General features: G+C 39.6%; 2 protein-coding genes across 3 annotated transcripts in view; one reads left to right on the top strand and one right to left on the bottom strand.

The window, feature by feature from the left end:
- The window catches only part of LOC109042077 (uncharacterized), a 65708-nt gene that overhangs the window by 31876 nt on the left and 14891 nt on the right, over positions 1–18941 (top strand). For both annotated transcript variants that reach the window (XR_002010043.2, XM_019058638.2), the window contains exons 5-7: positions 49–375; positions 4428–4591; positions 15474–15667. Coding sequence is in view for 1 of the 2 variants with exons in the window: in XM_019058638.2 (XP_018914183.2) it covers positions 49–375; positions 4428–4591; positions 15474–15667 (685 nt within the window). In the remaining variant the exon portion in view is untranslated. The remainder of the gene's footprint in view (positions 1–48; positions 376–4427; positions 4592–15473; positions 15668–18941) is intronic.
- Positions 398–3936, bottom strand: LOC140223982 (uncharacterized). The gene is made up of 2 exons (XM_072296661.1): positions 3901–3936; positions 398–3334 (listed from the first exon to the last, which is right to left on the bottom strand). Exons 1-2 carry the CDS (start codon positions 3934–3936, stop codon positions 2591–2593), a joined length of 780 nt encoding a protein of 259 aa, XP_072152762.1. The 3' UTR covers positions 398–2590.

The raw sequence follows: 18941 nt of genomic DNA, 5'->3' as shown, positions 1-18941 counted from the left end.
TGAGCCACCTTGTGCATTTCATTCGTTTTGTTTGCCTTTATTTTACAGATTTACCAGGACTAGAAGTTGTAAGTTCTGATGATGATGGTCCAGTCACTCCTCCATCATCAGAAACAAGAAATCTTGATCGTTCTGTAACCCTTGGAAGCAATGCCGGCTATGCTAAAACTTCAATGAGCATGGCTTATTGTGGAACTGCGAAATTGAAGCGGCCGAAAATAGTTCACAAGAGACGCCCCTCGAGAAATATTTATCCACCTTTCGAAGGGACCAATAAAGATTGGGGAGAGAGGTGTGTTGATGTGTTTGAGATGATAGCACAAATTGGTGAAGGAATGTATGGTCAAGTGTACAAAGCGAGAGACAGACAAGCAGGTTTGTGAAATTTTTCATTTTTCCCCTTTAATGTTCATGTTGAAGTCATCTATTAATATCTTCTGAGAAATGAGGGCAAAGGAGGAGTAACGTTTTGGGCCTTTTCCGGCCCCACCTGGATTTTGCTAAATGTTTCATATTTTCAAAGTACTAGTCTTAGGTAGACTCTGTGCCAAATATTAGACCGAACGGAGCCCATGCAAGGGCGCAGCAGCGCCTCAAACCCAAAATCCTGGAATCGAAAAACAATTGTTTTCGTCGACTTTTTCGACTGTTATCACTCTTTCAGCACATGATTCTTATGTATTTTTTTGCGTACTTTTCGTTCCTGGCCTCTTTAAAGGCCTCCGATAAATTTTAAGGGGCCTTATGGCCCATTGTTGCCATTTTTGGCCCATTTTAAGGGGTTTTTTCCATTTAACACATTCAAAACTCAATTTAATCCAAAAACTTTGTACATTTTTGAAAAGTACGTAAAAAAATGAATAAAAAATGTTCAGTAAAATTTTTTCCTATGTTGCCAAATTTCCGAAAAAATTGGTCCCAAAGTGTCAAAAACGGCAAAAAATCGATAAATCGCCGCGTCTAAGGTTCAAGAAAGTGGAGTACATTTTTCATACTGTACCAGATAACAGCTCTTATCCATCCATACAACATATTAAAATATCATAGTTGTACCTGGATTCCCACGATGTGAAAATTCACCGAGATGTCGATTTTAGCGGCCTTTTTATACTTGAAGGCAGCTCTTTTGAATGTTTCTCGACCTAAGTCACCCTCTATGGGTGTGCACTATATGTATTTTTCTACGTACTTTTCATATCTGGCCATAAAAATGGCTTCCTGTGAATTTTAGAAGGCCTAACGGTCCATTGTTGCCAATTTTCACCAATTTTTAGGGGTCTTTTCAAGTTTACGTGTGTGAAACTTAATTTAATCTAGAAACCGTGTACAATTTCGGAAAGAACGTAAAAAAATACATAGAAATGTGATGTGTACCTTTTCCCTACGTTGCCAAATTTTCGAGAATAATCGTCCTGAAGCGCCAAAAATGCGAAAAAAAATCGACGAAAATAATTGTTTTTCGATTCCAGGATTTTGGGTTTGAGGCGCTGCTGCGCCCTTGCATGGGCTCCGTTCGGTCTAATATTTGGCACAGAGTCTACCTAAGACTAGTACTTTGAAAATATGAAACATTTAGCAAAATCCAGGTGGGGCCGGAAAAGGCCCAAAACGTTACTCCTCCTTAATCCTAATCGGGACACCATTCATTTTTATGAAGAATGATAGAGTGATATTTTTTATTATAAGGTGGTTATGGCAATTTTCTACATTTGAGAAACTTTTTTTCGAAAGTTTGAAGTGCTGTGTCTCTGAAATCTATATCAATGGCCAAGAAACAATATTGCTTATCTGCAAACTGACAATTTCACAGGACAAAGAAAGAGCTTAGCCATTTTTTTAATTTCTGGGTTAGTTTTGCAATTTCCTTCACATATTATGGATTCCTTACAGCGCTTCCACGCGAAAGTGAAAAAACTAAGAACATCAGCTTCCGTTTTTTATCCTGTAGAATGCAGCAAAGTCTCTATTTCATTTTCACCAAAATTTTCAGTTTTGCGGTATTGCAGTTCAGTGGTATCTGAGCACCAAATGCAGGTAGCACGTAGACAGTGCCAAAGCAATACAAGAGACTGCTAGCGCAGAACCATCCGCAGTAAAGCAAAATCAACCCCTGAAAACTCAACATTTGAGAATGTTTTATGCCATTTTTATGGCTCATGCAGTAAAAAGAGAAAGACTTGGGTTAATGAATGGGTCCGAAGAGTTTGTGAAAACGAAGTTAGCCCACTTGGAGGCGGCAGGTCCGTGTGCATTCCCCTTTTTAATAATATCAGACAATATCTCTATCATAACTGAAGGCACTGAAGTCGTATTTTTAAATTTTATGTTAATGTTACGGGCAGATCTAAATCTGCCCAGAGAAAACGGGCAGATCTAGATCCGCCTGGGCCAACCTAGATCTGCCCGAGCGGATCTAGATCTGCCCACCTGAAATTGGGCAGACCTAGTTGCGTCCGGGCGGATCTAGGTCTGCCCAAAACGGGAGAAATTAAATAATTAAAATAAAAAAAAAAAAAAAACCGAGATAAAAAGTAAACCCAACACCACATTTCATTGGAAAAGAAAGAGAGGAAATGTTTTCTGTACTGTTCTACTTGTTACAGCATGGGCCCGAATTATGACATTTTGAGTTGCACTGCAGTCCTTTCTTCTTGCACGAACATCTGGTGTCATTGCACTGGCCGCGGCAAGAACATTTGGTGAAGCCTTGACCGCCGAAGTTCGAATCGGCGCGGCTCAGAGATCTGAGAGAGATGACTGCGTCAGGCACATCCGAAGCCTTCAAAAATTCCTCCTTACAGGGTCTGAATTGATTTCTCATGTAGAGGGCTGCTAATCTCCCATGCTGTGTTCCAAAGGTGTGCAGTTGATCCTCAGATACCTCCAATACAACCGCAATAGTATTACGAGCGTCGCCTTTCGCCCGGTCTACATCTGGGAAAGGGATTGTAACGTTTGAACCCACCGGAAGAGGCTGAAACTTTCTCTCGCTCATTTTTATCATTTTTACGGCCTTGCGCTTAGCTCGGCCATGTGCCGTGCTGGTGGACGGTAGCACGTTGTCATTGCTAGCATCACTGGCAGACTGGGAAGGTTCTGTAGAGAGGCTGGCAGCGTCAATTATTGCCTCCGTATTGACTGGAGGGTCGTCTGGTTCATCGCTAGTATCACTGGCAGGCTCCTCTTGCTTTAAAAATTCCTCAATGTCTGCTTCTGTTGAAGTTTCAGCAGCAACAGAGTCCGGCAAGTTCAGGCTGTCCAACCCACCACTTCCAACCAGTTTTTCAACACCCCCGACCTTCAAAATTTGGTATTTTTTCAACCGCCGCCGATCCTAAGTTGTTCTACTTTTTTTGGATGCTGCTACTCGAACTTCATTCAAGAGGCTACTGTATGCCGACTCTTCTATAATTAAGTTGTTACTTCCACCAACCTGTTTTGCGATCAATTTATCGTTGAACGCTTTTTTCCATTCTTCACCCATGTTTTCTTGTTTCTTTCAATTGCTCAGTTAGGTACACTGCACTTAAATTACCAAAACCCTAAAAACCGGCGAAATAAAACTGACTAAAACACGCGAAGTGAAACTTTATAAAAACACGCGAAATAAAACTAAATCAGCAAAATAACACTTTCTAAGGCCACGCGTCCAATGTATCACGCCAGTGCCGACCGAAATAGCTGACTGACTGAATAATGATCAGAGTGAACAAACATACCTCAGTACTCCCTTGGTGTGTTATCAGTTGTCACCTATTTGTATTGAGCTCCGACTGCACCTGATAATCAGATCGGCCCAGCGAAAGATTGCGCGCTCTTAGATGTTCCCGATTCCCTTTATCGCACCTAGATGTGCCCGGGCACATCTAGAATTCTGCGGACGGACCTAGATCGGCCCACCTGGATGTGGGCAGACCTTGTTCCGCCCAAGCGCATCTAGGTCCGCGCGGGCTGACCTAAGTGTGCCCGGGCGAAACTGGATCTGCCCGGAAACGGAATATGCCCGTAACATTAACGTCATTGAATTTCTCATATTTCAACCATCCATATTTCAACCAAAATAATATAAATCTTACAAAGGATCTGTTCTGTTTTAGTTTTTTCGTAATCGCTCATCTTAATGCGCATGTATGTACCAGGTATGTTTCATAAGCAAGTAGCATTTGGAATTTCAGTTTTGGGGCTGCTCTCACTTATTCTAGATTGCCCCGTGAACTCTGGTTCAGTCACTTCCTATGATAACTGAATCAACGAAAATTCACTATTTTCTTCGCAATTTTCATTTTAAATTCAACAACTTTAATGATGAATAATTATGTTATAACGTCCATCCTCTGACCGCCGGAAATTTTTTACACTGTCACTTGATTTACTTCGGATGAATAGTATTCATGTTTTCTGATTTCAATTCTTTTTCTTTCCTGTAGGTGATTTTGTTGCTTTGAAGAAAGTCAAATTAGAAAATGAAAAAGAAGGATTTCCGATCACAGCTGTAAGAGAAATTAAAATCCTTCGTCAGCTGAACCATCGGAACATTGTCAATCTTCGTGAAATCGTCACTGACAAACAAGACGCACTGGATTTTAGAAAAGTAAGATGAAGAATCTAAAACAAAGTGTCTGAACCAGGTTGCCCTCCCAGTTGAGACACACTGTATTAGATTCTATATTGCATTCTATTCCCCGTATTCTATCATTAACCTGGGCAAAATAGGCTCCTTAAACATATGGGGACTTATCTGCAACAATAGCGGATGTCGAGTTTTCACATTGTGAGAAACTCGTGTTTGAAGTTTCTGGAGCTTTGCACTTTTCCGCCCGTAGAACCGAGAGGATTCTTATAAAGTTTTTTATGAAGAGCAACTCTTCTGGTAAAAAACATACGTTTTACGATATATGTAAGTGAAAAATTGAAGGAGTAACAGCGATTTGAAAAAAATGTGACATCCGCTATTTTTACTGCAAACACTTTTTTATGCATGAAACAAAGTTTTCAGGAAGGGTAAGGCTGGTGAAACGATTGAAATGAACCAAAAGTTAGTCAATGCTGAGTCATTTAACAAAATTGAACAAGAAACTAAACTGTTTGTAACTTTAACAACAAAAACAAGGAACAAACTCTAAAATCAGTTAACAATTCAACAATTCTGGCGAGACGGTCCCAATACGTATAATTTGAGTGTCAGCTACAGCCCATGGCCGGTGGACGGGCAGTTATCGCAAGTTTGTTCGAATCTTCACATTGTCCTGCCGCGCCAGCCGGGGAAAACAGTGGATTTTCACATCCGCTGTTTTTACAAATAACATGTTTTTCAGTTCATATCTTGCCGAGAAATTGTGCTCGAAGTCTGAAACTTTGCACAGGCATTCTTGGAGGCTCTAAATTTCGGAAAAAGCGTTTGCTCTAAAAATGGCGGGTGTCAGCGACCGCCATTGTTACATATATGTCCTCATATGTTCTATTATGTGTTCTTTCATCTAGTCAATTTTTTAATGAGTTGCATTGTTTTTGAAGAAAATCAAAATGAGTAAGTCAATTTAAAGGTTAAACAATATACATATTGACTGAAGAGTGCCAGTCTTATTGATTTATATTTGCAGTCAAAATGACAGGAGAAATTATTGATACTAATAGCAATTAGTCGGGATTTTGTCCTTTTGTTTTTTGAGTGCACTGCTGTAAGGATACATTTTAAGGAACATGTTCAGGGAACTTTTTTGCTAATACAATCAATGGGCCTGTTGCAAACTTTTGCTAGAGCACATGATAAGCGCATCGGCAAACTCTGAAATACACTCCTAACTTCACAATCTGTGTAAGAAATTTGCGTTTGTTTAAGATTCCTGCTTTAAAAAGGAAACTACAGCACAGGTGAACATTTTGTTAGAGGAGTCGTTCCATTCAATCCCTGCTCAACATGGCCGACGCTTCCGCACGCAAGTTGAGGAGAGCACGAGGTCAATCAAGGCAGATATCTATCAAGCAAGATAAATGTGAAATAAAACACACCGATTGGTATCAGTGTTTAAAATCATTGTCCTGTCACATGTGTTTTGGCAGATTGGCGTCGGCTATGTTGAATATTGCGTAGTATCCTTGTGAGCAGGGGTTGGATGGAATTACTCCTCTAACAAAATGTTCACCTGTGCTTTGGCTTCGTTTTTGAAGCGAGAAGCTCAAAAAAATGCAAATTGTGAAGTAAAGAGTGTATTTCAGACTCTGCCGATGCGCTCATCAAGATTTTTGAGACACTTTCTATGAGTGACAACTCTTATTTTTGCCTTAGCAAAAGCTCGCAACAGGTCCATTATACAGGGTGTCCCAGGATTAAATACGAATATTGAAGGAGTCTATTCTTTGGGTTAAAAAAAGACGCTCTTGTGGTATAATTTTTTTTCCAAATACCCTTTTCCTGGGCGCCACGACTCCCCAAAATTGGAGGAAAAAAATCGTCTTTTTAACAATGCAGCAATGTTTATCAACCAATATTAATGAAAATTTAAAACTGGGAGTAATTTTTAGCGTTCTTTTCAATTTTGACCTCCAAAAAAGGTATAACTCATTTTGAGGGGGGTTTAGGTAGGGGGGGTGCCGAATCTAAAAGTGGCTAAAATTAATGTTTCTAGCTACAAAAATTGATTTTTGACGGCACTATAAGATTCAGCATTGAAAAATATTAAGCTAATGGCTCCTACGTTTTCTCGCTTTAACTCATCGTTTTTTAGATAATAGGGACTGATAGGGAATAATAGGTGCTGATTTTAGGGGGATAATGGGGCCCCCACGGAAAGCATTTTTCGAAAAAAAGTTATACCACTAAAAAGTCCTCTTTTGACCCAAAAAATGGACTCCTTCAATATTTGTACTTAATCCTGGGACACCCTGTATAGCCTGAGACAAAAATTCGAACGCTCTTCTCTGTAGGAGCCAAAAGTTCACTTTGAAGTCTGTTGTTTTCTTTGCATTGGCTGTTAATCGTAAACGAAAAAGTCTTAAATAGTTCTTTGAAATGAAAATTGCTTCTTCTCTTGCTGGAAGTTTCCGTGCCAGGTTTGACGTAGGTTACAGAAATAGAACATAAAGTAGAAAGAGGTTTGCAAAACCATTGGCGTTTCCGTATTAATGAACCGATTTTCGATTTCTGTGGCTTGTTTGAAAGCTGAGACGTTCTTCTTACTCTATGTATTGCCGAAACTTCTGAATAATTCATATTAAACAAGATCTGGGTCGAAATGCACATAGTTCTGTATGTTGAATTAAAAATCTGCTGTAGCGCATTCTGTAAGACAGAACTATGTGCACTCAGTTATCTCCAACTGCTTCCGGCTACTAGATGTAGGCAAGTTTCAACTTGATTGTTGCCGGCTCTCATTCGCTGTTTCTGCGGAGCTCCGCTGCGCGTACGTTGATCAACTGCACATAGTTCTGTTTGACAGAACGCAGTGTTCAGGTTAGGGCATTAAATCAAACGGAACCACACATAGCTCTGTCTGCTTTAATTCGCCATCCCCCATTCCCAGTTTTATGATTTTTCTTACGCTGTTCCTACGGAATGAAATGAGTTTTCTTGGGACATAATCATACCTTTGGGTAGATTAACTGATCGAGGACCCAAATCCGTCAAAATCTGGAAATTGAAAATTTGGCACTTAGTTCCATTTGATAGAAATACGTCTACATTATGTTGCCGCCCTTTCTTCCGAATTTTACAAGCGGGATTATGCAAAGAAATATCGCAAACACGATTGTGTGCAGCTCCTCCAGGGGAAGTTTCAGATTGTGATTTTGTACAAAGGTTATTGCATTCTTTAGCGAACACTCAGCACTTGGAAGTAATCTGGAGAGTGGAGAGTGCAATAAAATCTTTGAATTCGTCTTTTTTTTTTTTTTCAACCACTCTATGGTAATGTTATGATGGTTTCCTCTAACCAGAGGTGCCGGAGGTGCTGGCTCTCAGGACTCCCAGATTGCCGCAAACGTGAGGCTAATCTCGCAACACAAGTTAAATCTTGGGATGTGAGCACAGACCGCAATAGCTCATATCCGAGTTGCCTCGGCCTAAGGAATCAAGAGGTGACTGTACCGGGAATTCTCTCGGTATTGAAATCTGGACGGGGATCGAAACGTGGCGCGAGCGGTCAACCCCTCCGGAGGGGTGAAAGGTTATGAAACGCATGCGGTTAAAATCAGGACCTAGAATCGGTCTTCTCCCAGTTGAAATTTAAATCTTAAGTTAACGTATCCACGAGCGGAGCATTCGCTCAAAATCAGTGATTAAGAGTTGATTTAACGGCCGGCGACAATTCGCTCAACCTCCGGGATTTCAAAGCCTTGTCCAAGACCAAGGGATAGTTGGCCGCGTCTTCGCGTGTTCCATTTACGTCTGTTCAACTGAAATGATTCAGGAGTCCCGTGACAACTACTTTGTTTACGGCTTTACGCTATTGCTTCTTGACTGCATATGTTCGATCGTTTCTTTTATATCTTTAACGCTATAGGTTCCTTCTAAATATATGTTTTATATAACTAACGATCGTGAAATGAGTTTAACGCAGGGAATGGAAATGTAATATCCTGAGGATTTTTTATGTAAATAATGTTTAAATATTATTTAAACGTTCTACTGTGGCTTACACCATGGCATTTTTTTACTTCAAAAATGCTCGATTCCTAATCAATTATAATACAAAAATTTATACTGTCCGGTAATTCAACTATGGTTTTAATTCTCAATGATAATAATAATTATTTTTCTTTAATCAAAACACTAAAGTAACAGTGGAAAACTTCCGCTTTTTGCTAAAGGAGGAAAATGGTAATTTTAATAAATTTACCAATTTTTTCCATTCGTGACCAAGCAGAACAGAACTGTATCAGCATGAAAACTCATGTTTCCTCAAATACATTGTCGACGAGTGTGATACATTCCTTTTTCTTCTTTTTTACACTCTAGCAGCAAATTGCTGATGAACGTGAGTGGTCTGTATTAGACAAGTCATCTTTGAGTTAAAGCATTTTTTCGATGCTAAAATGTATCAGGAATTATATTTATTACTGCTAAAAGACGCATTAGATGAGCGCTACCATATCTACTTTTTCATGTACGGGAATTGTTTTCCCACCATTTTCTTAAAATTTACCTACAATCTTCACACTACACGGGGAAAAACATCGCCACAAGCGGCAGGGTTTTTCCGTGGGGTTGCCAGCAAGTAGGGACGGTTCTTTTTGTAGTCCGCGCATTTACCGCGGCATAAAAGTATTTTCTGAAGGATAGTGTCACATTGGGGAATGAAATCATTTACCCTACCACTCTTGCCACAGATATGTTTCAAAAAACAGTTCCCTTGACTGCGCAACTCCTACCCCCCCCTCACCCGTAAAAACGGTAAATTGCCACTATTATGGAACGCGTTGGCCGATTTCGCTGAAATTCAATAGGAAACCAGTCTTAGTAGATATCTAACTACCACCAAAATTTCAGCTCAAAATATTCATTTTTACTTGAGTTATCGCGTGGACAAAATTAAACCTCCCCCCACTTTGACCCCTCGCTGTGCGATAAGTAATTAACGTATTCCGATTTTTTCTTCACACTTTAAAAGTACTCTTAGGGGACTATAAATCCCAGTAGTTTCGTTTCAAGAAACTTAAAAATTAACTGCCGCTCAACGCTCTGAAAACTCCTCACGCTGGCTGAAATACATATATATATACAGGGTGTCCAGAAGTTAACGTACTTAACTTTCAGGATCGCTTTTTCGGCTCAAAATAAGACTTTTTTTTTCCTATACACATATGCCCGAAAACGCTTCTTAAGTGAGCTATGCGCTTACAAAGTTGCCATCATTTTTCGTTCAAATTAATATAGCCCCTCGTCATTTTTTCATAGGTGGCTGAAACTTTGCATAGGGAGGTATTTATTAGCGCTCTATTCATTTTTTGTGTTTTCAAGGACGTACGTCTTCGAAAAATGACGTCACAAGCTTTCCCGAATTTGAAAATTGCGATAACTTTTTTGGTAGATGATATTTCGAAAAACAGATTACGGCACGTGAAAGAGCGTAAAAAATCAAGGGGTCTAAGTATCGTACAAAATTTTCCAGAAACGCGTTATTTCGACGCAAAAGAACTTTGAAAAATTTTAAGATTTTCGAAGCGCCATTTGAAACCATGTTTTCGATAAGCCTCCAAGTATGATTTTTCGGTGGATATTTGATACCAAAAATATCGCCGCCTAACCGCGATTTTAGTAAGATGATGCTCGGGCCAGTCCCAAGCCTGGAAAAAGTGTGAGGGAAAGGTCAAGAGCCGTCTCAATAGCTTCGAGGTTTTCGAAGCCCCTTGCTCTGTAGGCAATTTTTCAATCCTTGCAGTAAAAATTGCCTACACAGCAAGGAGCTTCGAAAATCTTAAAATTTTTCAAAGTTCTGTTGCGTCGAAATAACGCGTTTCTGGAAAATTTTGTGCAGTCCTTGGACCCCTTGATTTTTTACGCTCTTTTACGTGCCGTAATCCGTTTTTCGAAATATCATCTACCAAAAAAGTTATCGCAATTTTCAAATTCGGGAAAGCTTGTGACATCATTTTCCGAAGACGTACGTCCTTGAAAACACAAAAAATGAATAGAGCGCTAAAAAATACCCCCCTATGCAAAGTTTCAGCCACCTATGAAAAAATGACGAGGAGCTATGTTAATTTGAACGAAAAATAATGGCAAGTTTGTAAGCGCATAGCTCACGTATGAAGCGTTTTCGGGCTTATGTGTATAGGAAAAAAAAGTCTTATTTTGAGCCGAAATAGCGATCCTGAAAGTTAAATACGTTAACTTCCGGACACCCTGTATATAAAATTATTAATTATTACAACCGTGAACTCTTTATCATATATATATATATATACTAGCCGTTCTGGGCGCGCTTCGCGCGCCCGTCACGCCTAGCCGGGGCTACGCCCCCTGGACCCCCGGTCACTCGCTGCGCGAGTGACATTCGGCTCGCTTCGCGAGCCGATTTTGTAGTAGTTGCAAATTTTTTATCACTATATTTTGAAGATTTCATAGAAAACATTATGAAATTCTCATTCCACAATTAACTTGTAGAATAATAATGGCAGGGCGAGAAATAGACTATATCTTATGGACGGTTCCCACTTAGTAAAACAGCCAACACCACGAGAAGGTGAGGAACCATTGTTAGCCACTTTTTTTACTTTTCTGAAAAAATTTATTGCAATTTTAGTTGCGTCCCCTAAAAGGAAACACGGAGAAAAAAATTTTGTGCATGGAACCCGAAGCTGAGATCATATGGATCTCTGAAGTTTCCGGATCACGCATCCGAAAAGTTAAGGTCCATCTGCCGAAGTTCGGGTCAGACAATTGAAGTAGTTCGGTATATACCGAAGGTTTCAGGTCACACATCTGAAGTACTCGGTGCATACCGAAGTGTTTCAGATTTCTGACCCGAATTTCGGCAGCTGGACCTCAAGTTTTAAGAGATTCATATGATCTCAACGTCGGGTCCCATGCACGAAGTTTTTTCTCCGTGTGAGTATTAATATAAATTTCAACACAGTCAAACACAGTAGAGAACCAAGGAAATCACAGTAGAACAGAGAAAAAATACCGTCGAATAAATAAAGAAAACTATTATCGAAGAAATTCTAATTATTTGGAAAGTAATTCGCTGGCGTAGGTAATCAATGCGTAGCTGCGTAGGAGCATGAGCGAGATTTATCATCAACTGACCGCTGGCCGGTAGGTACCTGGGTGGGCGAGCGACAATACGTAAGCGGTGGCATATGGTTCGATTGACAGAGGAGTGGGGAACGGTCAGACGTAGGGGAAAGGTTCAGGCTGAACCGTTCAGCACAGCGCAGCGTCAGTCACCGGGTGGGGAAGAGAGTCCGGGAGGGGACACTTCCCCTCGAGTGAAATAGAAAAAGGCAGAATCCTTCGAAGTTTATATTAATGATATATGTGTGTGTGTGTGTGTGTGTGTCAGAAAATGAATGACATGTATATTCGTAATCTACGACTTGAGATCGGTGCTCTTTACATGGTCCCAGGTCTAGGTCCCACCATGAGGGAGAACGCAATAGTGTATCTTTCCTTCGGAAAATACACTAAAAAGTAACTGGTTGTGTGTAATTTTGGCAAAGGAGAGAGTTTCCTCGAGGAAGATGTGTTCACATCAGGAAGAAATGCGCTCATATCAATCAGAAACGTGCTTAATTCCAACGATTCTATTTTTGAGTCTTGAGAAACTTTTCTTGACTGCAAATTTCAGTTGCTTTGCTCAGTGATTTATTTATTTATTTATTTATTTATTTATTTACAAAATACACGGATAAAGTCCATTAACAAAACTACAACAATAAAAACAAAACAAGAATAGAAACAAAAACAAGTGTGAACAAATTGAACAAATTATAAATTAAGATAAAAGAATTAACAAAATAAATTTACATTTCACTTCTAAGTTTCACCCCTGAAGTGGTCTCTCATCAGGGACTTGAAAACCCCCAATGTTATATCTAATAAATCGACAGTGATAAAGAAATTTTCTGTCAACAACTTACAATAAGCATGTTGCCCTACAAAAGCGTTCAATTTCTATTAAGTTTCACTTTACATAATATTGATAACCGCACAACAGTGAAGCAAAAACACTGAATAGCACAAAAATTTCCTAGTACACGCAAACCCCTTAATCCGCAAAATATTTAGAAAAAATAGTCATGAAGCTGTCAAAGTTGCACTTAAAACCGTGAGAAATTGAACAACTGCTATCTTACGAGCCTTCTTTGAGAGACCATTTCTGCATACTGTGGTTTATTTTCTTTACCTTTAGGTTCTGGAAGAATTCATCATAAACTTCATCCACGAAAATGATGAAGTGGATGATCACACTAAGACGACTAGGAAACAATTGTTCCGTAATCCACATTCTCGCTTTCCTGGTTCCAATATTAATCAATTCATTACCATCTCCGATTGATAGTTACGCTGAATCTCTGCAAAAAATTTCTAGCACATTTCATTCCAGAGTCTGTGTATTGTCCAAACAATTCAAGTGATATGAGTGCGCATTAATCTGAATCAACTCTTTAACTCTTTTCATGGAGAGTCTCTCACTTTTACACAGCAGCATGTACCTCCACTGCTTGCACCAGTGTGATGCAGTTTAATGGAGGAGCGAAAATTACTTCGTATTCATATCACTTGGTTTGTGAAGGTGCTGTATTAGGCTCAGAAGTGAAATACACTCCGAATTTCAAAATCAAACGTACAGAAGCTTTTATTAGTCAAAGATGAAATTTGTCGATTATTTAGCGCTCGAAAAATTAATAATAAACTCATTAATGATCATTGTGAAAGGAGGGGTATCGATGAAGGCCGGTTTTGGGACCACTCAAGCTGACTTTCCTCAACTCTAAGTTGTTTTGTTAATTGAATGTCCATATTTTACAGGATGGTATTTTTAGGCTATTATTAGATCCAAGAAGAGACCGAAAATGACCAAATTATGATGCAGTCTGTAAAATATAGACCTTCAATGAGCAAAACAATCGTTGAGTTGAGAAAATTTAGGGTAGCAGACCTAAATACGGACCTAATCAATACCCTTCCTATCACAAAAATGAAGCTGGACTTGTTAAATGGTATTTACAGCTCAAATAGCACTAGGTCCGTTCCCCCAAAACTTCAATTTTTCAACCATGAACTAACTGCTCTCCTTGGTAACAGTGCACCAAAAACGATTTCCTGGAGTGTATCACGGCCTTTTTGGATTTTTTTACATCACTTTGCTTCAAATTTATTGAGAAAAGTCTTTCCCATAAATTAAGAAAGAAAGAATTGCCCTAAATCTTGTACTCTAATTACCCTGGCGCAAGGAGCAGTTTCCAGAACGAGAAGTGCGACAGGGTAATTAAGGAAGCATTGGTGTGCTGCATAGGGTCCCGGCAAGGAGCCTGCATTGCTGCCATACACATTTTTCACCCATTAATTTCATCCGCCAGTGATTGAGGCGGTGCAAACTGAAAACTGCTCGCTTCATCATCTTCCAAATCTCTCGCCTGACCATTACCTGTGCAGTTTTTTGGTATTGGACTTGTGATAATTATTGAGTCCTCTGAAGGCAATGACCTCCAATGTCTCACTATTGTTGCATAAACCAACTTTAGGGTGCCTTATAGCGTCGCTTCTTTGATGCAAGGGCGTATCTTTATTTCCATATGAGCCCAAGAAAGCATGAACATATAACTGAAACGGGGCTCACAAAGAAATGAAGTTACGCCATTGGAGTGACAGTATTTTCCGCCTATGCAAATTTTTAAGATCTCCCTCTTGAATTGATGCCTTTCCTGGAGTATTTCGTTGACAGAGAATAATTTTAGCTTTGAAAAATGATGTAAAGTTGTCTTCCAGGGGTCTTTTATGAGAGATTTTTGTTCATTCCGATTCCGCAAATTCTGTTTTCTTTACAATTTGCAACCGTCTGTAACGGTGACTAACCTGAGATGCTGATTCGACGGACAACATGTTGGACAACATTGCAAGTCCAAGCAAAACTTTTTAACTTATCTTACGGGAGGGTGACCAAAAATTCTCAAATTTTTGACAAAACATCGGCCAATAAAGTAGGCGGAAACCCTTCTGCGGTCAACCTGATTCGCAAAATCAGCAATTTTTCGCTTCTGAGGCCTCCTCTGAGTGATGGTTTAATTGCCCCCAGAACCTAGATGTTTGTGTTCTGGTACAGCTCCTGTAAAGAGCCGAATGTTTAATCTTTTAATTAGGCTCATAGCGAAATACGTCCAACTTGCTAAGTGGAATTAGTGATTTTCCGCCTTTTGTGCCTACTATAAGTAATGATAAAAATCACCTGGAGAGAGGAAATTTATCAGCAATTTTTTCTTGTACATTGATGCACATGCACGCGACAAAATATCTTCAAAATTTTTGATACTCCCTTTTTTCTTGGAACTAAAGAAGACCGAAACATGTATGCAATCAACTTAGTCAAGTCTCTAGGTTGTCGTTTTTAAGAGTTTACATTACAGATTTAAAGCGCATTGTTGGCCCATCACATCCGTCTACCTGAGGCGTGAGAGCAGAACAAAAGGAAGGGGTATCCCATTCAGGTTTGAACCTAGTGTCCATGATTAATCGATCCAGCCTCCGGACACTTGACGTAATGCGTGCTTTTATGAGCTATCGAAGCATATCATAAGCAGTCTCTGGATGTGAGGCACCAAAAGAGAGTCACTGAATGCTTCTCTACAGGGGGATACTGCTTTCAGGGTTTTAACTGCTACGAACTTGTGTAGTAAAACCTTTTTAAGATTTCATCAGAATAGCCTGGTTCTGTTTTTCATTCTTAAATGGTTTCTCCTGATTTGTAAATTGTTTCAGTTATTGACTTCTTTTTCCCTTTATGTGTGTACTAAGATGTTTGAATTATGTCTAGGATAAAGGCTCATTCTACCTTGTGTTCGAATATATGGACCATGACTTGATGGGACTTCTTGAGTCAGGAATGGTTGATTTGACGCCGTACAATGCTAGTATCATGCGACAGTTACTAGATGGATTAAGCTATTGCCATAGAAAGAATTTTTTACATCGAGATATCAAGTGCAGTAATATATTAATGAACAACAGGTAATGAACCCTAAGTGTTGGTGTTTGCAAGTTTAGGAAAGTAAGAACAATGCCAAAATGACAAAATTTGTCAGTAACTTAACTGATGGTTTGTGTTATTGTCAGATATACCAGTTTGCTGGCTTTGTCCATAACGACAAACAAACACTTCAATGCTCACAATTCACATAAAAAACAAAAGGAACTGCTATCAATTATTGTCTCATTCATCAGCACACGTTTCTCAATGAGCCCTTGTCAAATGTAGTATTCTCACTCTTTCAATTTGGAAATTAACTAGAACTACTTAAAAATTTTCATTTTTGTTTTGTTTTTCTAGAGCAACCTTAATGCCACTGTATATGTTTTTATCCAGAAGTGCTAGTCATGCTCCACTGCAGGCGGTTTTAAGGTCCTAATTGTTAATGTAATCCTCCATGATGAATTTAAAGCTTGAAAGAAGCCTGTTGGAAATTGTTTGCACCTTAGAGACCTTATGAAACTCTGTGGCCTTTGTAATTGACAAAGCCAGTCATAAAAACTGTCTTACCAATGTGAGGCGTAGAAGAGGGATCTTCTCCTAGAACTCTTGCCTCATGACTAATTCACAAAAAATTCCCAGTAAAATTGAAAGAAAGGAAATTTAAGCCCCTGAAAAGTATGATGGTTTTATTTAAATTTCTAAAACCTTGAAATCTCCACTTCTGCCCTTCTTCATCATCTTCATGATGATAGGGGCTAATTGACAATTTTTGTCCTTACAATGGACATTCCATATTTCGAACACTAATTGATGGTACAATTTTGATCCATGAGAGCTTAAATATGTTAAAATTAGTATTTTATATGTTAAGTTAGTTCAAAAGTTTGTCTCCCATTATACAGTGAAATTGCGATAAGTTGGATGGGCCCAGGATAGGGAGTTTTGCTCCAATCAAGCAAATTTCTGAGCAATGCTCTCTTCAGCATTTTTTTAGATTTATTTGGAGACAAATCTAACTTGAAGTGAAATGATCAGAAATTTTCCATTATAAGACATGATTTGGTCTAAATGTCGAAAAGCAGTAATTTTGTGATCTTTGAAATCGGTGAACTTCGCCGATAATTTTGAAACCAAATTATTTGTAAAAGTTGTGGAACATCAAAGGCAGGGTGACGTGTAGCAAGGCAGTAAATTGGAATTTCCTGGAATTCATTTTGAAACCCAACATTCATCAATGCACTGGTTGGGGTAGGAAAGTGTTGAAGTAGGAGGAGAGGGGAACTTGATCATCAATTTGCACAATGCAAGAACTTCTCTAGCTTTTACTTGCCAAAAAGAGAGTTCATGAAAGTGTAAATGAAAGTGCATGGTATTGAAAGTGGGAATGAGGTAAGATTATGTATGGAATTATTTCCGTAAACCTCGCGCGCGTTCACGAAACCTCGCGCGTGTTCACAAAGAAAGTCGGCGCGTGGTTGCGCCACTGGCGCGGAGCAATTCCATAGCGCGCGACATAGGTTTCGCTGCGCGCTGTCAGTATTTCTCCGCGCGAGGTGTAACTCGACGCGCGCGAGAGCAAACCCGCCGCGCGCCATGTAGGATCGCATGGCTCAAGGTTGTATGTTGCCAAACGTCTTTTCAATTCAAGTTTAAAACCTAACTTAACCTAACCTTACCCAACCTAACCTAACCCAACCTAACCTAAACTAACCTAACCTAACCTAACCTAAACTAACCTAACCTAACCTAACGTAACCTACTATTAAGCTAAAATTAAATCTACATTTGGCAGCAGTGTCTTGACCTTGTTTAGGCTCTGTAGCAGCGCGCGCGAGAGATTTTCGCCCGCGCGAGGTATTGTCGTGACCTTGGAGATTTCTTCGCGCGCGCGAAGATTCTTTGCTCGCGCCGACTCTACTGCTCACGCGCCGACTTTTTTCGTGAACGCGCGCGAGGTTTACGGAAATAATTCCATACACCTCTTTCATAAGTTGGCTAAATTAGTTCGGATTAAATTACTGGAGCATATTGCAGGGGATCAGACGATACATAAGAACTACTTATTAGATTCTCCCATCTCAACAAGACAAATTTTCCTGTAGCAGTAGGAGCAAAAGTTGAAAAACTAAGGTTTTTGCGAGTGTGCCCTGAGTAGAAAAAAATTGGAAAGTACATGAACGGCATCACAGCCATTGCAACATAGGGCATGAAGACTGCAACTCGAGGTTGGGTGATGTGTGTTACTGATATTTTATTCTGTATTTTTTCTGACTGCTTATACAGCATACGCTCAAACGTCCTCCTCATGTTAGCAAAACGTTGTTGGCAACCTTGCATTTCTTTCTGACTCATTGCCGAAAAGCTCAATAATGGGACTTTTAAATTTATCTAAGACCAGCGAATTTCCTTTGTAAACAGATGAGACCAGAAAAAAAATTCGACTTTACTGAATCTTCAAAATATCAGAAATTTACTGTCTTGAGATTGACGATATCCATACAGGGTTATCCAAAAGTTACTGACCACCCCTGTATCTTTTTTCCAAATTGAGATAGAAGTTTGAAACTTTGGGAATGTTCCTCGGTCTAAGATAGCAACTTTTTGGTCCCCCCAAAATTTTGGGGGGCGGCCTCCCTTAAGGGGGGCGGGGGCTAACTTTTTTTTCAAATGGCAACCCCTCCTTTGTGATACCTCATTCGAAAGATAATAAAAAAAGAAAATTTTTGCCGCAAACCGCAAGTCAAAATGTTCATTTTTGACAAAATGGCGGCCGGTCAAAGTTCAAAATGGCAGAAATTTGGCATCTCCGTTGTTTATTGACGGATTGGTGTGAAACTCGGAATCCTAGGGTTTTGCGAGATGAGAAAAACGATTCTGGCATTGGTTTTCCAGAAAACTCAGTCCTTTTCAAAATGGCGGCGGTCAAAATGGCGGCCTCGAGCGGGAAGTGGATATTTAGGCTGCATACCGTTGGATTTGCATGAAACTTGGATAACTGGGGGTATTTCGGCACGAGAAGAACGAATCTTTCATTGGATATCTGAAATTTTGACAAATTCCAAAATGGCGACGGAAAAATGGCGGGAAATAAGTTTTACGGCTGTTTACCGATGGAGTAGCATGAAATTATTTGATATTTCAAGAATCTAATGAAAGATTCCTTTTTACCCAGCCAAAAACCGCCAGGATATCGAATTTCATGCAAATCCATCGGTAAACAGCCGTAAAACTTATTTCCCGCCATTTTTCCGTCGCCATTTTGGAATTTGTCAAAATTTCAGATATCCAATGAAAGATTCGTTCTTCTCGTGC

This window comes from Bemisia tabaci, chromosome 2 (assembly GCF_918797505.1).
Source record: "Bemisia tabaci chromosome 2, PGI_BMITA_v3".
Classification (NCBI taxonomy): Eukaryota; Metazoa; Arthropoda; class Insecta; order Hemiptera; family Aleyrodidae; genus Bemisia; species Bemisia tabaci.
Note: the sequence above shows the minus strand (reverse complement) of the source record. Positions and strands in the feature narration are given on the sequence as shown.